This window comes from Arctopsyche grandis, chromosome 13 (assembly GCF_051622035.1).
Source record: "Arctopsyche grandis isolate Sample6627 chromosome 13, ASM5162203v2, whole genome shotgun sequence".
Classification (NCBI taxonomy): domain Eukaryota; kingdom Metazoa; phylum Arthropoda; class Insecta; order Trichoptera; family Hydropsychidae; genus Arctopsyche; species Arctopsyche grandis.
The window spans coordinates 17,988,942-18,009,412 of NC_135367.1; the positions used below are offsets into that span (position 1 = coordinate 17,988,942).

General features: G+C 32.3%; 1 protein-coding gene across 2 annotated transcripts in view; it reads right to left on the reverse strand.

Annotated features, from left to right (window-relative positions):
• Positions 1-16,405, reverse strand: part of IA-2 (tyrosine phosphatase IA-2) — a 46,346-nt gene extending 29,941 nt beyond the window's left edge. For both annotated transcript variants that reach the window (XM_077445101.1, XM_077445100.1), the window contains exons 1-3: positions 16,318-16,405; positions 15,877-16,247; positions 3,260-3,337 (exon numbers count right to left, since the gene is read on the reverse strand). In XM_077445101.1, coding sequence (XP_077301227.1) covers positions 3,260-3,332 — 73 coding nt within the window. In that variant the 5' untranslated portion in view covers positions 3,333-3,337; positions 15,877-16,247; positions 16,318-16,405. The remainder of the gene's footprint in view (positions 1-3,259; positions 3,338-15,876; positions 16,248-16,317) is intronic.
• Positions 16,406-20,471: the final 4,066 nt, after the last annotated feature.

Below are 20,471 nucleotides of genomic sequence, written 5' to 3' on the forward strand. Positions count from 1 at the left end.
AAATGGATCGGGGAAGCTGTGGTGGGCAACTTATCCTTTATAAGGAGGTACACACGGTAGATCAGTTTATTCTGGAGTAAGCGGTGGTTACGTGTGAACCTTCTGAATTGTTGAATAAATGCTTTGAAGCGACTTTGGCCTTTTATTTGGATCTTGAATCCACCCGTACACAACAATATCTACATTGTAGAATGTCTTTAGTGTTTATGTACATTAGACTACCGGTGTCACTTTGGGGCAACCTGTCGTATCACCTATGTAAAAATTAAATACATAAAACAAAATATGTATGCACATGTTTTTATGTAGCATCAACTTTATTAAATTAAGTGAACATTTCAATACAGTCGATCGTTCATAAATGGACGTGTACATACATGCAAATGTCAAAACAATCAGGAAGAATTACTTCGGAACAAATGCGCAAAACACGACAAGAGGTCAACCTTTCATCGTAAATTCCCAGACTTCGTAATTTTAAATACGACACGTAAAATTCCGCGGTTTAATCCCGTTCGTAACCAAAGTAACTGATTAAAATTTTAAGAGGGCGCACTGGGAATTCGCAACTCAGTAATGCTTGACGGGACACCCGCTGGCAACCGGGTCGTTTTTCATTTACCGTTCCACTTATTTCGGAATTTTACCGAGAATAAAAATAAATTTTTAGGGTGAGAACGTAGGAGGATATTGTTCGTAATGTTTTACACTCTCGGTGTTTTATTTTACGCTTTTTTTACTCGAATTTTTATTGTACAATAAGCCGCCCACGACTTTTGCCCGCGTCGCCCACACGCCGATTCGGGCCTGATACATATGTACATATGTACATACTTGTGTGTTACAAATTAAAAAAAAGTCTTTCAGTGTCACGGTGAAAGACAGGTGAAACAGTGGTGGGTCGTTAATATATGTATGTACGTATATTGCAAGGGAGAAAAAACTACCATTAATGTGGGAAAAAATCTAGCAACTTTCATAATATTTCATTAAAGTTTTACACACGAGTATGATGTGGCTTTAAGCTTTTAGTTCATGACTTTACATATTAGACATTTCTGAAAATTTTGAGAACGCCCTTCAGGAGTCTAAGAATTCCATAAATGTGTACATATTATAATTATACTAAGCATTAGATTTCACATTTATGTGCTAAATATAACATAATATTATATGTGTATTATGTATTACAAATTTAATATTAAACGCAAATTAAATTTATAATCAAATAGTGAATGGATTTTTTATGTATAAATATGTATTTTTATGTATACATAGGCTTGTATTTATGTAAATGGTCAGTTACTATTATAACTGGTGTGTATCATTTCGCATGTTTGTGGTCAGTTAATAAATTTTATAGTCTTTTATTAATTTAAATAATCAGTTATTTATATAAAATGGTTAGAATTTAAATTAAATAATATACTGAAAAAATTAAACACTTCTATAAATCCGAGTAATGTTGCAACTCTCAGTCAGGTCAAAAATATTCAAGTTTTGAAAACAAAACATGCCTCTATATAAGCCTTTGCGTTAAACTTAAAAAATTACAATGAGCAACAAAAAAAATCACATTTTTTACTCACCAGAGCGAAGATTCAGCAATTTTTAATAATTTGGTCCGTTCAATGCGAATATGACTTTGTTGATTTCGTCTCTCATTCATGAAAATATAGTGTTTTTTTACCCCTAATCCCACATCTAGGACATTGTTCTTTCGATGACCAACCAATATTCAACATCCTTGAAGAAATATGTACATCTGGCAATCGCCAAGAAAATAGAACACAAAAGCAGACCGAAGCTATACCTGCTGTACCCCATTATTTCACCGAATTATAGTTCGGACGTGTTACAAGTTGTAACTTGCAACATTATTCTACACGTACGATGTCTTGATTCGTATATTTTAAGGAATATAATTTATTCAACTCTCATTTCTTTCGGCCGCCTGTGTGCCTCGCACACATTTGTACATATGGTAGGCGCGGCCCTGAATTTTATAATACATATAATGGCTAGGTAAGTACAAAACGTTTGCGAAGAGTAAATATGTAATGTATATATGTACAAGACTTCCACTTGAATTATTATCCGATCAGAATTAATATATTAAAAGGTCAACTTCACAGCTTAAATTATCCAGAATTTATCTGTAAAATAATATTCGTTGCGGTTCAAGTTTGAACGCGCGATAATATCGGCTAAAATTTTCCCACTGAATAACTTCTCAAATTCAAATTTAACGCAACGCAATATAATATAGCCATATCGAATTGAGCGACTGAGGGCGGAAAGCGCTTTTATAAAATCACAACACAATACAAAATGTTATGTAATATTCAAAAATCCAAACAACATATAAAATAAAAAGAATATTGGGAAAAAATTCTGCCCCAACTAACCCCAGGCTGTGTGCGAACATTTCTTCAATGTAGCGTATGTAAATATTAAAACTGTTTTGTTTTTCTATGTACGATCCTTTCAAAAAACTCCTACCATTACATATATTATAGAAATTCGATCATTATTTAAAATACCTTTTTTATTAACATTGTTCTATCTATTATATATATATATATATAGTGGGTCTACCTCACGGGCCGGAATGTGAAATTACCGAAAACGCAAATATCGAAAGGCAAAGATCGAAAATCGAAAGATCTTAAGTCGAAAGATAAAAAAAAGGGTGCATGGTACATACTCACTTAATTTGCGCGAACAGGATACAACAGGAACAAGAGGAACGGGGTTTTCCTCCCGTATTCTGCGCGCGCACATTAATACGGGAGGAAAAGCCTGTTCCTCTTGTTCCTGTTGTATCCTGCTCGCGCAAATTAAGTGAGTATGTACCGTTTACCATACTTTTTTTTTGATCTTTCGACTTAAGATGTTTCGATTTTCGATCTTTGCCTTCCGATATTTGCGTTTTCGGTAATTTCACATTCCGGCCCGTCACGGAGACCGATATATTATACGTACATATGTATACGCATATAACGTCAGAGGACAAGCTTCTCGTATAGACAAAACATTACGTATTGAATAAAAGCTTTTAGCAAGCACAGTTGTATGTATGTAGGTATGTACGTATACATTACACGTATTCCGATACCTGTTATCGGCCTGGACTAATTACGATTAGATATGTACAAAGCACGCACGCACTCTATAGAGAACAAACAATTACAAGGGCGATAAGCTCTTGGGATTAGGACAATCGATAAATTGGATATTTATAATAAGGATTACTCACCAACGTTGCCATCAGCTTCTGCTGGAAGGAAGCTGCAGCAGCCTAGCAGCAGCAGCAGCAGCAGCCGCCGCATGCCGCCTGAAATAAATAGTAAAAAAATGATTCAATGTTATAAAATAAAATTACAAAGGTAAATCCAGTCATTTGAAAAAAAAAGTAAACCGCATTTTTGAAATAGTGGGCGTATTAACGTTTAATCGTAGTAACAAAACCGCAAAATGGCAATATGCGGTTTACCGCATATTAAATAGTTTCATTTTAACACCGAAATTATTAAAATACATATAACAATAGTTAAATGGTTAATTAAATACTCTCCTATAAAGCCGGAGTTTCAATTTATTTTTGTTTGTTTATATGGCCCATAGTATAATATTATATGATTGCATCATATTACATCTAAAATATAATTTCGAAAGAGACTTTGTAACTATAGTTGGGTGGGAAACGAAAACAAGTCGAAGTTTTTATGTCGACAAATAAATTCGCCTCTGGCCCGGGGGGGGGGGGCGCCAGATTCTGGTATACATATAAATTCGAAAGACTATTAGTATATATGTTTGTTTATACGAGACAGTCAATTTAATAAAAAAAAAAACAACAAATAAAGCTATTCAAATAAATTTAATAAAATGTTTACTATAATATTAGTCATGTTTAAGCGGTTTATTTTACAAATACAGAGCGAAGCCGGGTAAAACCACTAGTAAATTATATATTATATATTAGCCAGCAATTTGGCTTAGTGATAGCGTATATATTTAGCATCACTGAGGTCATAGGTTCGTGTCCTCGCCACTGCTGGTTAGATTTGGGGGTTTTGTGACTCCAAATCGATCGTTTCTCTATCAGAGTTTACCAATTTTATCTGATCATTGCTGAAACGGTTCCTGAAAAATTGGTATTAAAAAATCTAATCCTGTTGTCACAAAAATCTGCCTGTGTATAATGTGTATTAATTATACACAGTAATCTGTAATCCATAGATGTCACTATGATTATTATTTCTGATTAATTGTTATATTCTATATATTCTGATTGTATATGTATGTATTACTGTATTTCTGATTTCTGATTGTTTATGTATTTCATTAACGTACACCCGTCGCATTGGAGCAAATCTGTAATGGCGAGTGTGTATTGATTTGTGACAATAAAATAAAATAAAATATACTAATGTTGTACCCGATGAAATATCATCGCACGGGTATTGGAATATTACGTTTTTAAATAAATAAAAAAATTTAAAAGAAATGTGTCGGTCCTGTGTTCGATCCGAACGGGTAGGATTTTATTCAAATATCTTTTAAATATATTTAATTTAATATTTATATTTAATTGTTTAATATGAAGAAAAAATGGTAAAAACTACTTATCTACATATAAAAAATATAATGTAAACACCAATAGAAAAAATAATTATTTAAATACATTTTCAATAGATGGCGCTAAATGTTCAAAGACTTGTCTAGAGGAAACATTGGTAGCAAACAGTATATATAGATTTTTTTCTTTCGTTATTATATTCGTACATTTTGTTGGCAGTGCTTATAGCTGTGACGTATGTCGAATCAAAACGACTATTATAGTACGGCGAGCGTTATCGCTTATACACAGATACACAAACATACAGAATAGCGATATTATATATGTACATACATACATGTATGATGAATTACATTGAAATGAAATAAAAAATCAAAATCAATTACAATTGAAATCTCTATCGGCGGCCAAACCTCGCAAAATTGCACAGTTTCAAAGCGATCGGAAGAGTGTAGGAAGTTTACCATACAGACTAACTAACGAAGTGAAACTAATAAAAAGCTTGTAAAAACCCGAATTATTCCAGCATCTACAAACTTAAAATTCGATATAATTTCAAAAACCTGAATTATTTCAGCTTAATATTCATACAAACTTAAAATTCGATACAAATTCAAAAATGGTTGTACAATATCTGTGTACCAAGCCATCGATATGTTCAAGCAATGTTGAACACGATAAAATAAATGAATTTTATTTAATTTTGTATTTCATTTTTATTTAAATATTTGAATTGTGATTCTTCTTCTTTATGGTCGATTTCCTCGTATCTGAGGGTCGTGACTTTCACGTCTTTTAACCTCCCTAATCTAACCTCCAGCCTTCTAGACACCCCGTAGCTCGCAGTACCGTTTTCCCAGTGGCAGCCTTGACCTGGTCACTCCATTTTGTTGGGAATTGTCCTCTTCCTCTGCTTCCCTAAACGCTCCCAAGAACGACCAATTTTACAGGCTGTCTTGATCTAGCCTCGCGATGTGCCCAAAGAATTGCAGGATACGCCTAAGACATATGGAAGATCACCAATCACCAACCCTCAGCTCTTGTAGGATAGAGGCATTGGTTCTTCTCGCTTTCCAGGGGATTTTAAACATCCATCTCCAACACCACATCTCAAACGCGTCTATTATCTGCCTTTCCGAGCTCGTATTGTCCATATCTCCACACTATATAGAAATACAGGGAAGACCAAAGCTCGGACCAGACGCAATGTCACAGACACAGTAAATGCCTTGGTCTTTCAAAATTTTGCTCAGTTTCAATATTGAGTTTTTTGCCATGCCTTTTAATTTCCGTCTTCCACCCTCATTCGATAGCATTGATCCGAGATAAATTAACTCGTGCACAATTTCAAAATCAGATTAACATAATATCAAGATTAAGAACAATAAAATTTAATTAATTAACAATTAAATATTAATTAATCAGTTGTGGGTTAATTGCTAATCATTAATTACTTTAATTAATTTCCTTCCACAACACGCGAATTACCGATCAGCGAGTTTCAAAAAAAAAAATGTAAATAAATATTTGCGTGCTTCTTGCTTTGAAGATTTTTTTATGTGGAAGGGATGGTTTTGCTTTTAAATATTATAAATGTATGTATTCAAATAATTTTCAAGCGAAAAAAATAGGTTTTCGTTAAAAATGGAAGGCGACGAGTCTTCTCATTGTTAACAGTCAGTTATAAATCAATATATGTATTCTGAAATAGTTTAATAGGGAAAAAATATGTACAACATTTTCAGCATATTTTATCTTTGATTTTAAATTTATGATATACTTGACGGTTCCTTTGAATGTCAGGTCAAAAAGGATGTTGTGTGTTGACTCATTTTTTAACTAATCCATACAACGTTTTATTCTAAATTCATTAGATCACAATTAAACTAACATAACATTTAAATTATTGTTTTTCGTTACTATCAATGGTCCCGAAGGTCGAAATTTGACAAAAAACTGTTAGAAACGGTTTCAATACTTACGGTATACGAATCCTTAGTTATAATATAGTGCGTATTTTTTAACTTAATTAACAAAAACAGATAATTTGATATACACAATTAAGTAATTATAATTAAGTTCATTTGTACATATAGAACTATCTACATAGACGGCCAGCCACCGGATATCGGCAATTTTCCGAGAGTCGTGATTGAAGCTCACATCATATTCAGTCGATCACATAATAGATCCACAAATTACAAAGGATATTTCGGCCCATTTTAACAAGCTTAATATTCAAATTTCTCGGCTTACATGTAAATACCCACGTCTCTGATTTTATACGTACACGCTCTCTGATTATTCATGTATGTACATATGTATATTAGGGTGATCTTCACATTGCCGCTAGATTTAGATTTTTTTTAAATATATATATATATATATATATATATATATATATATATATATATATATATATATATATATATATAAAATGTATCATTAATCACGATCACTTGCTTACATACATATATTAACAAACGTAAACATTTACGCGTGGCTCAGATCAGATATGACAAAATAAGCGGCATTATCGACAAATATCGTACTTTATATGATAGATTGCCAAATTACGTTTACCTATACGATCATTATGGAAAGCATTTGCGTTGGAAAATCTCGAAAACGCTTTTGAAAAGCTCAAACTTGACAAAGAGATCCCGAATGTTGATATAATAATTGTTATACAGCAACGAGCCAAGCTCGAAAAATCCATTAATCAAAACTCGCCTTCGACGTTGCACGTCACTAGGCATGGAATAGAAAACAGCGAAAAAATAATGCCGATATCATTAGCGAAAGAAGTTTGGGCAGACTTGCTGATTAATCTCTGTGCTAAAGCTTGCTCAAGGCTTTAGATTACACTATGTATATTATATAAATATATATACATAGAAAAGATCCACCATTACATCTCGCAAAATGGCTAACACGTATCTGCAAAATGGCACACGTGACACCTAGCTTGATCGATTATCGAGATATAAGGGCGTGCCTACGTGCTTATTTTTATTGGAAGATGTGCAGAAATCGTATAACGGCTGTTTTAATTAAAATTTTCCGAAGGTTTTAATTGGGTAGTGGAGTTATTATGGAATTTGCGGGGTCACGGGGAGTTCGCGTTGGCGTACTAATTATTCGCTATGTCTGTTTGCCGTTGTGACGATATTAATTACTCTACTATACATATATAACTATATATATATATATATATATATATATATATATATATATATATATATATATATATATATACATATATACTATATACACACATAACTGTATATCTATGTACGTGTATAACTAGGTTATTATGAAAAACGACCATTTTCTATATTAAAATCTGAATTCGTGATGGCTTACGTGAGCGATCAACGGCACGAAATGCGAAGTACATGTAATGTACGAGTTGTAGGTAATTTTTTAAGAAGAGGCTTCGAAGTAGGTTACATGACACGCCATTCGTTTGAAATTTTGGGACGGATGCAATAATCAGTGATTGGTTTCTTCCTTTTGATTATTCTGTTCCATCAAAAGAGGCAAAACATGCTAAAACCATTAATCATTAGTTATGAATCAATTGCGTTCTTTGAAAAATAGTATGATAATTATTTTGATAAGCTAACTAGTGGACCAATAGAGTGTATTCTAGTAGAATTGTAATGGTTGTTGGAAGTGGCGAATTTACGCACAGGGCCCCGAATAGACAGCATTTTTAGAAAATAATTTTTTGATGTATTATTAAAGTTTTTCTATACCAATCTAATAAGATATTGAGATAAGTGATTCACTTTCTGCGTTCAAAAGCGTTCATTATTTTACTAAATGCATAAAATTTTCGAGAAGCTTCATATTTACAGAGCTTATTTTAGCAGGAATTTCAGCATCATCGCCTTGGAATTTGTGTGTGATTAACGTTTTCCTTTAACGTTTTATCAAAATATCTCATACGTTTATAAAAGTCGATGGGCGCGTTTATGCGCGCACGTACACATTTCCGAAAATGTATTCAGCACGGCTTTCATTTTACTAAAACATTAGTTTTAGTCCACAAGCGAAGGTCATTGATTTAAATCAGTTTAAATTATACATTTTGGCTTCAACTTTCTTATGGCCTTCATCGTTAATACAGAGTTTTATCAATCATAGAGAATATATAATACAATTATTTCATTAGATAATGAAATAGTTAAAGCAGTGAGTAATTATTTATATTTAGGACAAATAATACACATATTCGGTAGTAAAGATTTAGAAACAAAGAGACGTGTGAAATTAGGATGGAATGCATTTGGACGAATGGACGCCATTTTTAAATAAAAAATTCCACTCTGCCTGAAGAAAACGATCTTCTATCAATGTGTTTTCCCAGTCTATCGAGAAGATCAATGCTACAAAAAGTCCGATGAGCTTAAATAAGTATGAAACGATGCATGCTCGGCATAACGAGAAAAGATAGGAAGCGGAATACGTGGGTGAGAAGCATGACAAGGGTAGTGGATATAGTGAAGAGATTGAAATGGCAATGGACGAAAGATGGACAAAAAAAATGCTGGAATGGTGCCTGAGAGTATGTAAAAGGGTAAAGACTGCAAGAAAGATGGGAAAAATGATAGATGAGGGTTGCAAAACAGAGACGAGTGGAAGCGTGTCGGAGAGGCCTTCATCCGGCAGTGGATGGTGAATGGCTGTGACTAATATTGATATACAATATAAAAAAATATCTCTTCTAATTGGAAAATATTTCATGTGAAATGGGGGGGATTTGGTACCCAGCTTTTTCCTTTTTTGGAACCCAAACTTTTATATAAAATATTAAAAGATTTAGCTTCTATTTAAAATAAAAGTGGTGAATAGTAAAAGTTATTCAATAAATGTTCACTGTCCATTTATTATAACGTATATATGTAGTTAGTTATTTCAAGTAAAAGTTGACGATGAATTCGCATAAAAGTTTACGTTTAGAAACTACGGAAGATTGGGTCATGATAGCGAATGGTGACGTTACTTTATGGCTTATAATATAAGCCATATAAGCCTTATATACATATAACTGAATGAATCGTTGGCGACTATTTATTTATGAAATCGAACTTACAAGTTTGTATTAGTTCGTGCAATCGGTTTATTAGCAAAATATGTAAGTATTCTCAAGATTGGTCCTCAGAAAACGAAGCCACGTATCAATCGATAAAATATAACTATGTACATATATAATTTGAACCGAGACTTTTGCACGTATATATATATATATATATATATATATATATATATATATATATATATATATATATATATATATATATATATATGTATATTGTATATTGACACAGAATTGCTACCTTGAGAGGCTTAATTAACGTACACGATGTTCAATCAATCCTCGCCAAATTGTAACCAATCAACGAGTATCGAAACAAACATAGATGTCACCGCTAATTTAGCAGTAGCCTGATCGAAGGCAGCGGGATAATTTTATATAATCTCGTTTCCAATGTCTTATATATATACTATATTGAGAATTAATAATTGGATATTGAAGTGTTTACGTAATCGTAAACAGAATATGGGGTGCGAGAAGTTGGTGACGCACAAGATTCTCGATTTATATAATGAGAAATTATGTTATGTCATTTTATTATAATATATTAAAACAACAGACAGTAAGAATACATTTATTTTATATGCTTAATAATATGTTTGTATACGTGGAGCTATGTATGATGCTGTCTTTTGGGACTCAACTAGCTTTAAGCTGGGGTTCTACCGCGAGCGGATTGGAGTCATTTCTAGCTTAGCTTAGATCCATTCAACTTATAATTTATATTAGTATATTTATATTACATACAATATAATTTATATAGTTGAATCTCTATTGCGAAAGGGGTGAGTGGAACAAAAAAGGTGCGTAGCAGCCTTGTCCATTTAGACGTGTCAGAAGTGTCCATTCAGCTAATAGTCCAGTCCGTCAACCGCGAAGCGAAGACCCACCACCCTTCACCCTCTCGTATAGTATTATTTCCTAGGTATTTTTCCTTTTAGAGCTTACTTTATGGTAAATGATATCCTTCCTCGTAATATTATTGCCAGCAACATAGCTCGGTCGTATGTCATACCATATGTTTCATCAGGGTCTACCTCACGGCACCGAAAGTGAAAAGGTCGAAAAAGCAAATATCGGAAGGCAAAGATCGAAAATCGAAAGATCTTAAGTCGAAAGATCAAAAAAAAGGGTGCATGATAAACGGTATATAATATATATATGAGGTCTAACATCAAGAGAATCTTGACCGATTGATTAATTTCTTCTCCTATTCTATTTTATAACCTTTTTCCAATATTTCAAATATTTTTATACTTTAGTTTAGTTATGTAATGTGCTATTTAATCATGTTATAGCTTTCATTCTTTTCCTTTTCATTTGTTAATTTTGTATTTACCTTTTTCATTTGTTTTATATTTGTAAATTTCAATTTCTTCTTATATTCTATTTAATAACCTTTTTCCAATATTTTAATACTATAGTTTAATTATGCAATGTTCTACATATTTTGTCATGTTATAGCCTTTATTCTTTTCTTTTTCATTTGTTTTCCTTATATTTATCTTTTTCATTTTTTTTATAATCTTTGTAAAAATCTGTTATTGGACTCGGATGTTACATATATTATATATTTACTATTTGTTTTTTTATACATATCTATGTACATCCTGTTGTCTGTTGATTTTTCAATAAAAAATATGAGTGCATGCGGTGAAATTATCTCTCTTTTTGTCATACAGCCTTGATTAATGTGCGCGCGCAGGAAATGGGAGGAAAAGCCTGTTCCTCTTGTTCCTGTTGTATCCTGCTCGCGCAAATTAAGTGGGGATGTACGACGGGGGGGAGAGAGATACTGATATACATATGTATATATATATATACTAACCGTTTTTCATATGTATGCATGGTAAACGAACATTTTCGACTTTTTTACGGTCACCCGTTTCATCAGTGTACAATACGGACAAATTCTTGAGAATATCCATTCATTTTTTGTAATTTTCGTTTATTTCACTGCTACATATTATATTGATGTAGATTTGTTAATTTTGACTAGGGGGCTCACCGCACCAACACTCCTTGATAGCAACTCTCTCAAGAGAGTCTTTTGGTTTTTTTTGAGAATCTTTTTGTCCGATTGTATTGTGTTTTGAACAAAATCCATCAGTTGGGAGACAAAAGGCTCGTCGTTAAAAAGATTCTAGGCTTTCAGCACCGCACTAACCTCTTTAGCAAACTATTTTTTGGTGGAACTTCATCTCATTTATGTAATTTCTAGCTCCGCTCACTTCATTCTAATTTATGTACATTAAGCCTCGGCAATGTATTTTTTTTATATATTTAGTAGTAAAATTTTGCTTATCTTAATAAGGTTTTTCACATGCAACATATTGTAGACATGGACTATAGATATCAAATATCTACATATATACATATGTATATAAAATTGAATGTCTGTCTGTGTGTCTCGATGGAACTTTCAGGATTTGTTGTATGCATGTCCGGAAAGATTAGTGTGGAAAAAAATCGCCCAAAAACGGGAATGGAAACGGGAAAAACGGGAATGAGTGTCATTGCAACGCAATAATTTCAAATGTGTTTTTCCGACAAATAGCAACGGGAACGGGAACGGGATTGCATGCGTTATTATGGCATTGCAACGCATGCCGAATTCAGCTAGTAAATTTATAAAAAAAAATTGTCAGAAAGAATTAAATCACATTAAATGTCAAAGTATAATATATTTTTTGTACATATGTATTTGCGTTAAAGACGAATATAATAAGACAATATGCATGTTAATTAGTTTATAAACCGTTTACGTTAATTACGGTCGTTCGAAAAATAATTTAGATAGACTTTTATAATTAGATTGAACGCTCCAACGTGTAATTTTGTGAAATTGGCTTCATTTATACATATATTTGCATATCAAATTATACACATAAATTTGTTACCTTTTCAATCTAAAAAGTTCAAAGAACTTTACCCGATTTATTGAAGTCCGTTTCATGGTAGAACATATTAATCATATAATTACATAGCCTAGTATCGAGCTTATGTACATATGTAGATAAATATGAACGTAATTGTCGATATAGATAATATAGTACATACTACAGAAGATATCGCTATACATAATACATATGTATATAATTCAAACGGGATACAATTTCACTTGTTGCTTTTGCTTCAATATATAATATTTATTCCCCGTCTCACTGGCATCGCATCCAACTTTCCAATGCAATTAAATTTTCCTGGAAATTCCTATTTGATTTTCCACTGCGAAACTATGCGCAATGCACTTTGACATTCTCGGTTCTCGCCATACATATATTGGATTGCGGTCTCCAATATTGATGTCGACGTTCACATAATACTTGTTGCTCAGCTTCTTAGAAACTTTCTCTCCCGATATCAATTATTTTACATCCGAAACGGAACGGAGTACTAATGTAAAGCCTCTCTAATATAGATATGCAAGTAGATCGAGAAAATTCGCAATATTAATACTAGTTTTGTATGGGTGAAAAATATGAATATCGACCTTGCTGAAAAACAGGTGTCAAAATATAATACTTTTACATTCGTACATTAGTATTGTAATTGAAAAATATGGAAATTTATGATAATGTGTAAAAAATTTCATGATAACTTTGCGGTATTCGTGTTTATTGAAAGATAAGGCATATCAATGAAATTTTCCTGTGTTTTGTAATAAATATTATACATACAATATGCATCGGTATATATACATATATTGAATGTCGTAACATTTTGTTGGGTGTTGAATGTATCAAAATTATTAACACTAAAATATTTTCTGAATCGTTTATACATACATATGTATGTAGTATCAGAGTAGAAACAGCATATCTGTTCAAATGATCATTCGTTTTAAATGTCTCGGTAACATCTCTTGTGTGGAAAGACACTGAAAAAATCTCTATTTTTTCCCCATTTCTTTTCTTGGTCTGATAAAAATAAAGTTACGCCACTTCTCTCCTTTCAGGTTATTTTATTAATTAGATTGATTGATCAAATTAACTTTTCCTCTGCAACCCTAAGCTAAAAATAAAATGCGGCTTAAAAGGACTTGATCGACCCCTTTCATTCCATACGGCAATCTACAAAAAAAAAAATGCCACATAATCACTTAACTTAATCATGACACCTACGCTATTCTAAACTTAAATTTCAATCTATGTAATTGACCCACACATTGACCAAATATTTTAATTGTTTCACCAAAATTAATAAAGTTTATCAAAAAAAATATAATAATGCTATACACTTTTTTATGTCTACAAATTATTGATCTTCTATTTATAATATACGTATGTACGTAAAAGCCAACTCAGTATGTTTAAAAATTCATTTCATACTGTACAAGAAATATTAAAAAGACGAGAATGTTAAAAAAATACTCGCATGGGATAATTAAAATAGCATCTATATTTGGTAGAATAATTTAAAGTAATGGACTATCTTAAACATAAATTTATTTTTCCCCCATACTTAAAATTTTCGGTTCATTCCCTAATATGTATGTATTCTGTAATTATATATTTTTTATTGTGTATTTATTTTATTTTTTCCTCATGTTCATTTTTATGTATTATTTTTTCTTTTGTTTTTTTTGTAATCTTTTTCTGATTTTGCTTTTTTATATTTATTCTACGTATTAATAATATATTTATCTTGTTTGCTTAGCCAGAAGTATGGCTCGGTGATTGCGTTAATGCTAAGCACCGAGAGGTTACCGGGTTCAATCCCATGCTAATATTTAATGCTGCTGGTCGGACTTGGATATTTGTGACTGTAAGTCGATCGTTTCCTACATCAGAGTTTGCCAATTTATCTGATTTCATTGTTGAAACGGTTCCTTCATCAAATTGGCAAAAACAATCTTACCCATTATGTCACCAATATCTGAATTTGATTTATGTACAATATGTAAAAAAATGCCTCTATGGATTAATTAATAGTAAATTTCGTGTTCTTCAGCATCTGGAAATTCAGCGATTTGTGCAATAAAAAAATTCTGCAATGTTTGTAATTGGCTAGGAAGGCGCATTGGGGTTTACCTGTTAGGCCGTCCTGGTATATATCTATGTAAAAATAAATAAATAAATTATGTAGGCCATTGTAGAGCACAAGGTTCTTCCTGTAATGCCACAATGTTCCAAAAATATAAAATAAATAAATAATAGTAAGTAACATATTGATTATGGAACTGTATGGGTGATGTAAGTAACATACATACATATATTATATACATTTTTAAATAAATTTCTTTAAAAAAATTATATCTGTAAGTTGAAACTATTGTTTTTACATATATTATATAGTTCGGTGATTACATCCCAAATGTGAATCGTTACCGGGATAACCGTCGCTACGAAAATCGCTCGCGCTGTACTCCTGTCGCACGAAAATTCGTCGCACAAGAAAATTTTCGTACAGAAAACTGCTCAAATATTGCTCACAACTGCCCAAATCGCAAAAAAAAGCATTTGCTGAGCAATATTTGGGCAATTTTCCTGCGCGACAGCAGCGGCGGTTATCATGGTAGCGATTCAAATATGGGATGAAACCCGTTTACCATATTATATTATGTATTTATTGTATTTTTCCACAGGCTAAAATTCAGCATAAGTGAAATTAGTTGATTTGAAGTAAAATGAACTCTCCAATATGTATAATACTTATGTAGATCTGTCAACAAATCTAGCTCACATAAGTAGTATTATATTTTGACGAACGCAACTTCACCATTATTTTTAGTCGAGTAAAAACGACTAAAATTTTCGCTTTTATATTGTATGAAAAAAACACATAAAAAGTTGCAACATTTTCAACCATATGTAGGTAAAAACACCTAAAATATAAGTCAAAATTCGTGAGCATATGCAACGCAATTACCACACCTAATCAATCGAATCTTATCGTAATTTCCAAGCTCAATAAATAAACGTTGAAGACAACGTGGTCGCAAAATGGCCAATGTGACCTCAGACACACACACGCACACAAACACACCGGCCGATCAACAAGTCCTCAACTACAATAAAAATAGACCTGAAACACGACCGAAGTTTCAGCTTCAGCGCCAGCTGCTGCAACTCTCCAGCTAGATATGGAAAAATGCGACGCGAACATTACCATATGGGCACGAGGTGTTTTGACCTTTGAAAAACAGGTACCACGGATGCAATTAGCTACAATTTAGGGGCATTACCTTTAAGGGGGACCGACACCGGTGCCCTTACAGCATACTTCAGGGTGTTCGACCGTCCCTCTGAGGTGGCGACGGGGGCCTCTGGAGATTGTTGACGAGGGTGGGCTCTTGAAGATGTGGCTGAGGATGGCGGCTGCTCCCCCAGCTGTTCGGGAGGCGACTGAGCTATGGCGCCCCAGGACTTGCGCAATGGCGCCCCATCGATTTTTCCCCACTTCCACGTTTCAATACGTCCTTTTGTGTCAAACAAACCGCTTCGCTCCAATGTCAGACGCCCACAGACGAATGCAAGTCGTAAAGTTTTCCCTACAAGACGTAACTAACGTCCCAGTAGCGTGGGTTCGATGTACATTTCAGCCCCCCAGAGGAACCTGGAACGAACCAATGTTGAAAAGTCAATAGAATGGTCAATCTGCTAGAAACTATGACATATGTACATACATAGATTGGTTCCGGTTCCATATTGTATGAAATGAAACATGTGGTCCTATCAAGATTGCGCATTGCAAGAAAATACATCATATTATATGAATATATAATGTGTAACAACTCCCAGTTGTCAACATGGAAAATGATTATCAAACATATGTATGAACAATTATTATTGCAAAGGAAATTTAATATTTGATATAATTTCCTATTATTTCTTTTATATTATATAGGTATTATATAACCCAATATTATATAGGTATTTTTCAAAATTATTTAAAATTAGTGTTGTACCCGATGAAATATCATCGCATGGGTGTTGGCATATTAAGTTATTAAATAAAAATGAAAAGAAATGTGTCGGTGCTGTTGTCGAATTTTTTTCAAATGCCTTTTAAATATATTTATATTTAATTGTTTAATATGAAAAACAAATGGTAAAAATATCTACCTACCTACATTTAAAAAATATAAAACACCAATAGAAAAATTAATTAATTAAATATATTTTCAATAGATGGCGTTAAATACTTAGAGACTAATTTTCCTTGAGGAAACATTGGTAGCAAACAGTATATATGGAAGTTTTTTCTTTCGATATTACATTCGTACATTTTGTTGGCAGTGTGTAAGCTGTGACGTATGTTGAATTGAAACGACTATTATAATACATACGGCTATTATATACTAAAATAATAATAACTTTCGTTCAGTTCAACGAAAATCCTTATAAATTAATATTAATTAAAATTCAGTTCAACGAAGAATTAAAAAAATCTTATAATAAACCCTGTACTTTGTGAATAAATTGAGATTTAACTGGTTTTTATATATTTTATTTATTTATCTGTGATAGGGTAGTGTCTTAATTCGTCACGATACGTTTAATTGAGTTTTGGAATAATTCCGTGAGCGTGAGTGATTTGCCCCGTGAGCGATTTGTCACGTGAGTGTTTTATATGTGACTGTAATTTCATTGAGCGAGTTGCACGTGAGTGAAAGGTCCGTGAGCAATTTGTCGTGACAAAATATATATGTACTTAATTCTTATTTATACCTATTTAATTACCAATAAATTGGGTTACATTTTTATTAATTTCAATTTTTAGTGATTTTTTAAATTCCTTTAACTTTTTTTATATTTTGAAAATTGCTATTTTTTTCATTTGCAAAAAAAGTCGATCTTAGTAAAATCATTCAAATTGGAGTCAGTCGGTGAATTTTGAACTGAACTACACAGCCCTGTTAAAAACTAACATTGAAGAGTTATGTACGTACATTTATGAAAATAGTTTATTCATTTTCTTGAATGTTCTTATAAAGTTCTACTGAAGACTGGTTAAAACTATACTTAGTGAACATTTCAAAGTTTCGACATTCAAAAATTATTTGAAATGAAAATAATGTCGAAAATGTTCATACATGCCTATCAAAATAGTCGTATGTCTTAACTGAAATATCTGTTGTTTATTTTTTTTATTTTCCAATTTAGTAGAATGCCATAATATGGTACTCATGAATCAAGAAAAAACTTAAATATAAATTTTTAATAAAAATTTGATTTGGATAAAATATTTATAGATATTGCATTATTCTGGTTACTATAAAATTTTAACAGAATAAAAGTAGAAAGAAAGAAAAGAAAAGTCCCACGTGTATTGATTAGATACATTTTATCATCTACATAGGTAGCAAACTAATTAGATTAATCTCAGCTTTTGCAATTACTTAATGCCTGTATTATCGAGGCTGTGCTATCTCTTGAAACATCGCAGAGTTATGTAGAATGTGAGTCAACTGTAAACCAATAAGCTTTTTAATAGTGTGTACCATTTATACTGCAGGTCTACCTCACGGCACTGAAAGTGAAAAGGTCGAAAAAGCAAATATCGAAAATCGAAAGATCTTAAGTCGAAAGATAAAAAAAGGGTGCATAGTAAACGGTACTATGTATATATATCAGTGGCATGTCATGAAATTATCTCTCTTTTTGTCATACAGCCTTGTTTAATGTGCGCGCGCAGGATACGGGAGGAAAAGCCTGTTCCTCTTGTTCCTGTTGTATCCTGCTCGCGCAAATTAAGTGAGGATGTACGACGGGGGGAGAGAGACTTTTACCGCACGCCACTGATATACATATATACTAACCGTTTTTCATATGTATGTATGCATGGTAAACGAACATTTTCGACTTTTTCACCGTCGACTTTTTTACGGTCACCCTTATATCGCATATGTATGTATGTACAGTGGCGGACTGGGACTGAAATCAGTGCATGCCAGGAGTCAAAGGGGGCCCCCACCCAGGGCTAAAAAAATTTGTCCCTCCCCCCCATATAACAAAATTTTCTTTTTTCCATCACGCTAAAAATCAAGGGCAAAATATAAATAAAATTTTCAAAAATGGGAATAAACAAATTTAGGTACAAGAAAAATGGCAAAAGCAAAATAGATCCATAAATTACATTGTATATTTCGTTTTAATCCTTGTCATATAATGCATCATAAAATAATGCGGCATAAAAGCGGCTTTTACTTTCGGTAGAAAACAATCAGGGACGTCATTTCAGCTTTTTTTTGGGGGGGCAGGCAAAGATTGGTCAAATTGAATTTTTTTCAAAAAATCTTTTATATCGGAATAAAAATGGAAAATATAAAATATGAAAAAATTAAGCTTATTTTTGAAAAAATAATTATAAAAAAATATTATGTAAAAAGTCAAAAAAGCGCCGCAGGCGAAAATTTTTTACCAAAAATCTTCACATGGTTAGCAAAAATCGACCATCAAAATATATCACTATATCAAAAAATATACGAACATTCGGAAAAATAAACGATACACATCTGTTTTTGAGACAAAATAAAGTAAAGGGGACCTTTCTAACGATTCGCTCCATGGGATGAACAATTTCTAAGAATGTTACTAATGGCATACCACTTAAAAATCAAAATATACTTGCTTCAAAATAATAAAATCTTTTTTTTTCAAAGCACATAGCAGCGATTATTTTATTAGTTACCCAAAAGTAACATATGTACATAAGAAATAAACGCAGCATTCATAGATCCATAGTATCTCATTAATCATTAAATCCATAATATTTTCTAAATTCACACTATTCCTTAATTTAGGGGGGCGAGTGCCCCCCCAAATTACGTCCCTGAAAACAAAAAATGCATAATATTTTCAATTAATGTTAATCAAAAATCAGGATTTTGGGGAGGGGGCCCCTATCCTATGTTTCTATATACATGGATTTGTCTAGATAAGGATTAGATTTAATATTCGGAAACTGTTTAAAATTGTGTATTTAAATCTTACTATATCGTCGAAGTATAATCAAATGTTATTTTGAAAGTATGTATGAAGTAAATTTAAATCGCTGGTTGATGATGAATCGTCCTATCAAAATTGTTTTAAGCAATTCAGTTTATATTATTCAGGGAAATTTGTTTATTCCCATTTTTATTTCAGTAGGTAGTTGTTACATAGGTATTGGTATATGCATAATATTGAGGTTGGAAATGGGCCCGGTAAAAGGGCCCACGCAAATGTTGAAACTGCGAGCCTAATAAAAAAAGTTAACCGATCCTTGGGCTGTTAAAGCAGGCATTAGTTGTTTGTGTATATCGTAAGAAATGTTTTGTTGAAATACCCAAACTCTAGGTCCCAAAGTGCAATATCCTATAATTTTTTACACACATGAAATAGTTAAATTAAAAAGTTATTTAATTTTACTGAGGGCCCATATTTTCTAACGGATAGTGGGGCCCACATGCCATCGGGCATGTATGCTTGTATGGCCAGTCCGCCACTGTGTATGTACATATATAGGAAAATGTGGATTAGAAAAAATACCATGTAGAAAAAATGGTTGATTTAATATTCATCAACGATACATTTCTTAGTTACATATTTACAAATATTCAAACAAACAAAAAAGTATTCATCAAACGTGTGAATATGATATTATTGCGTTATACATTTAAAGTTATTAATAAAAAAGTACAATAAATGACACAGATTCATGAGTACACTTACGACAATCTATAAGATCATTTGTAACAATTTCAAGTTGTTTTTTTTCAAAAAACTAAACAAAAGCAGAAAATAAGTAGTAAAAATGTTGAAATACAATATATGTAAGTAGTTACATCATTATTAC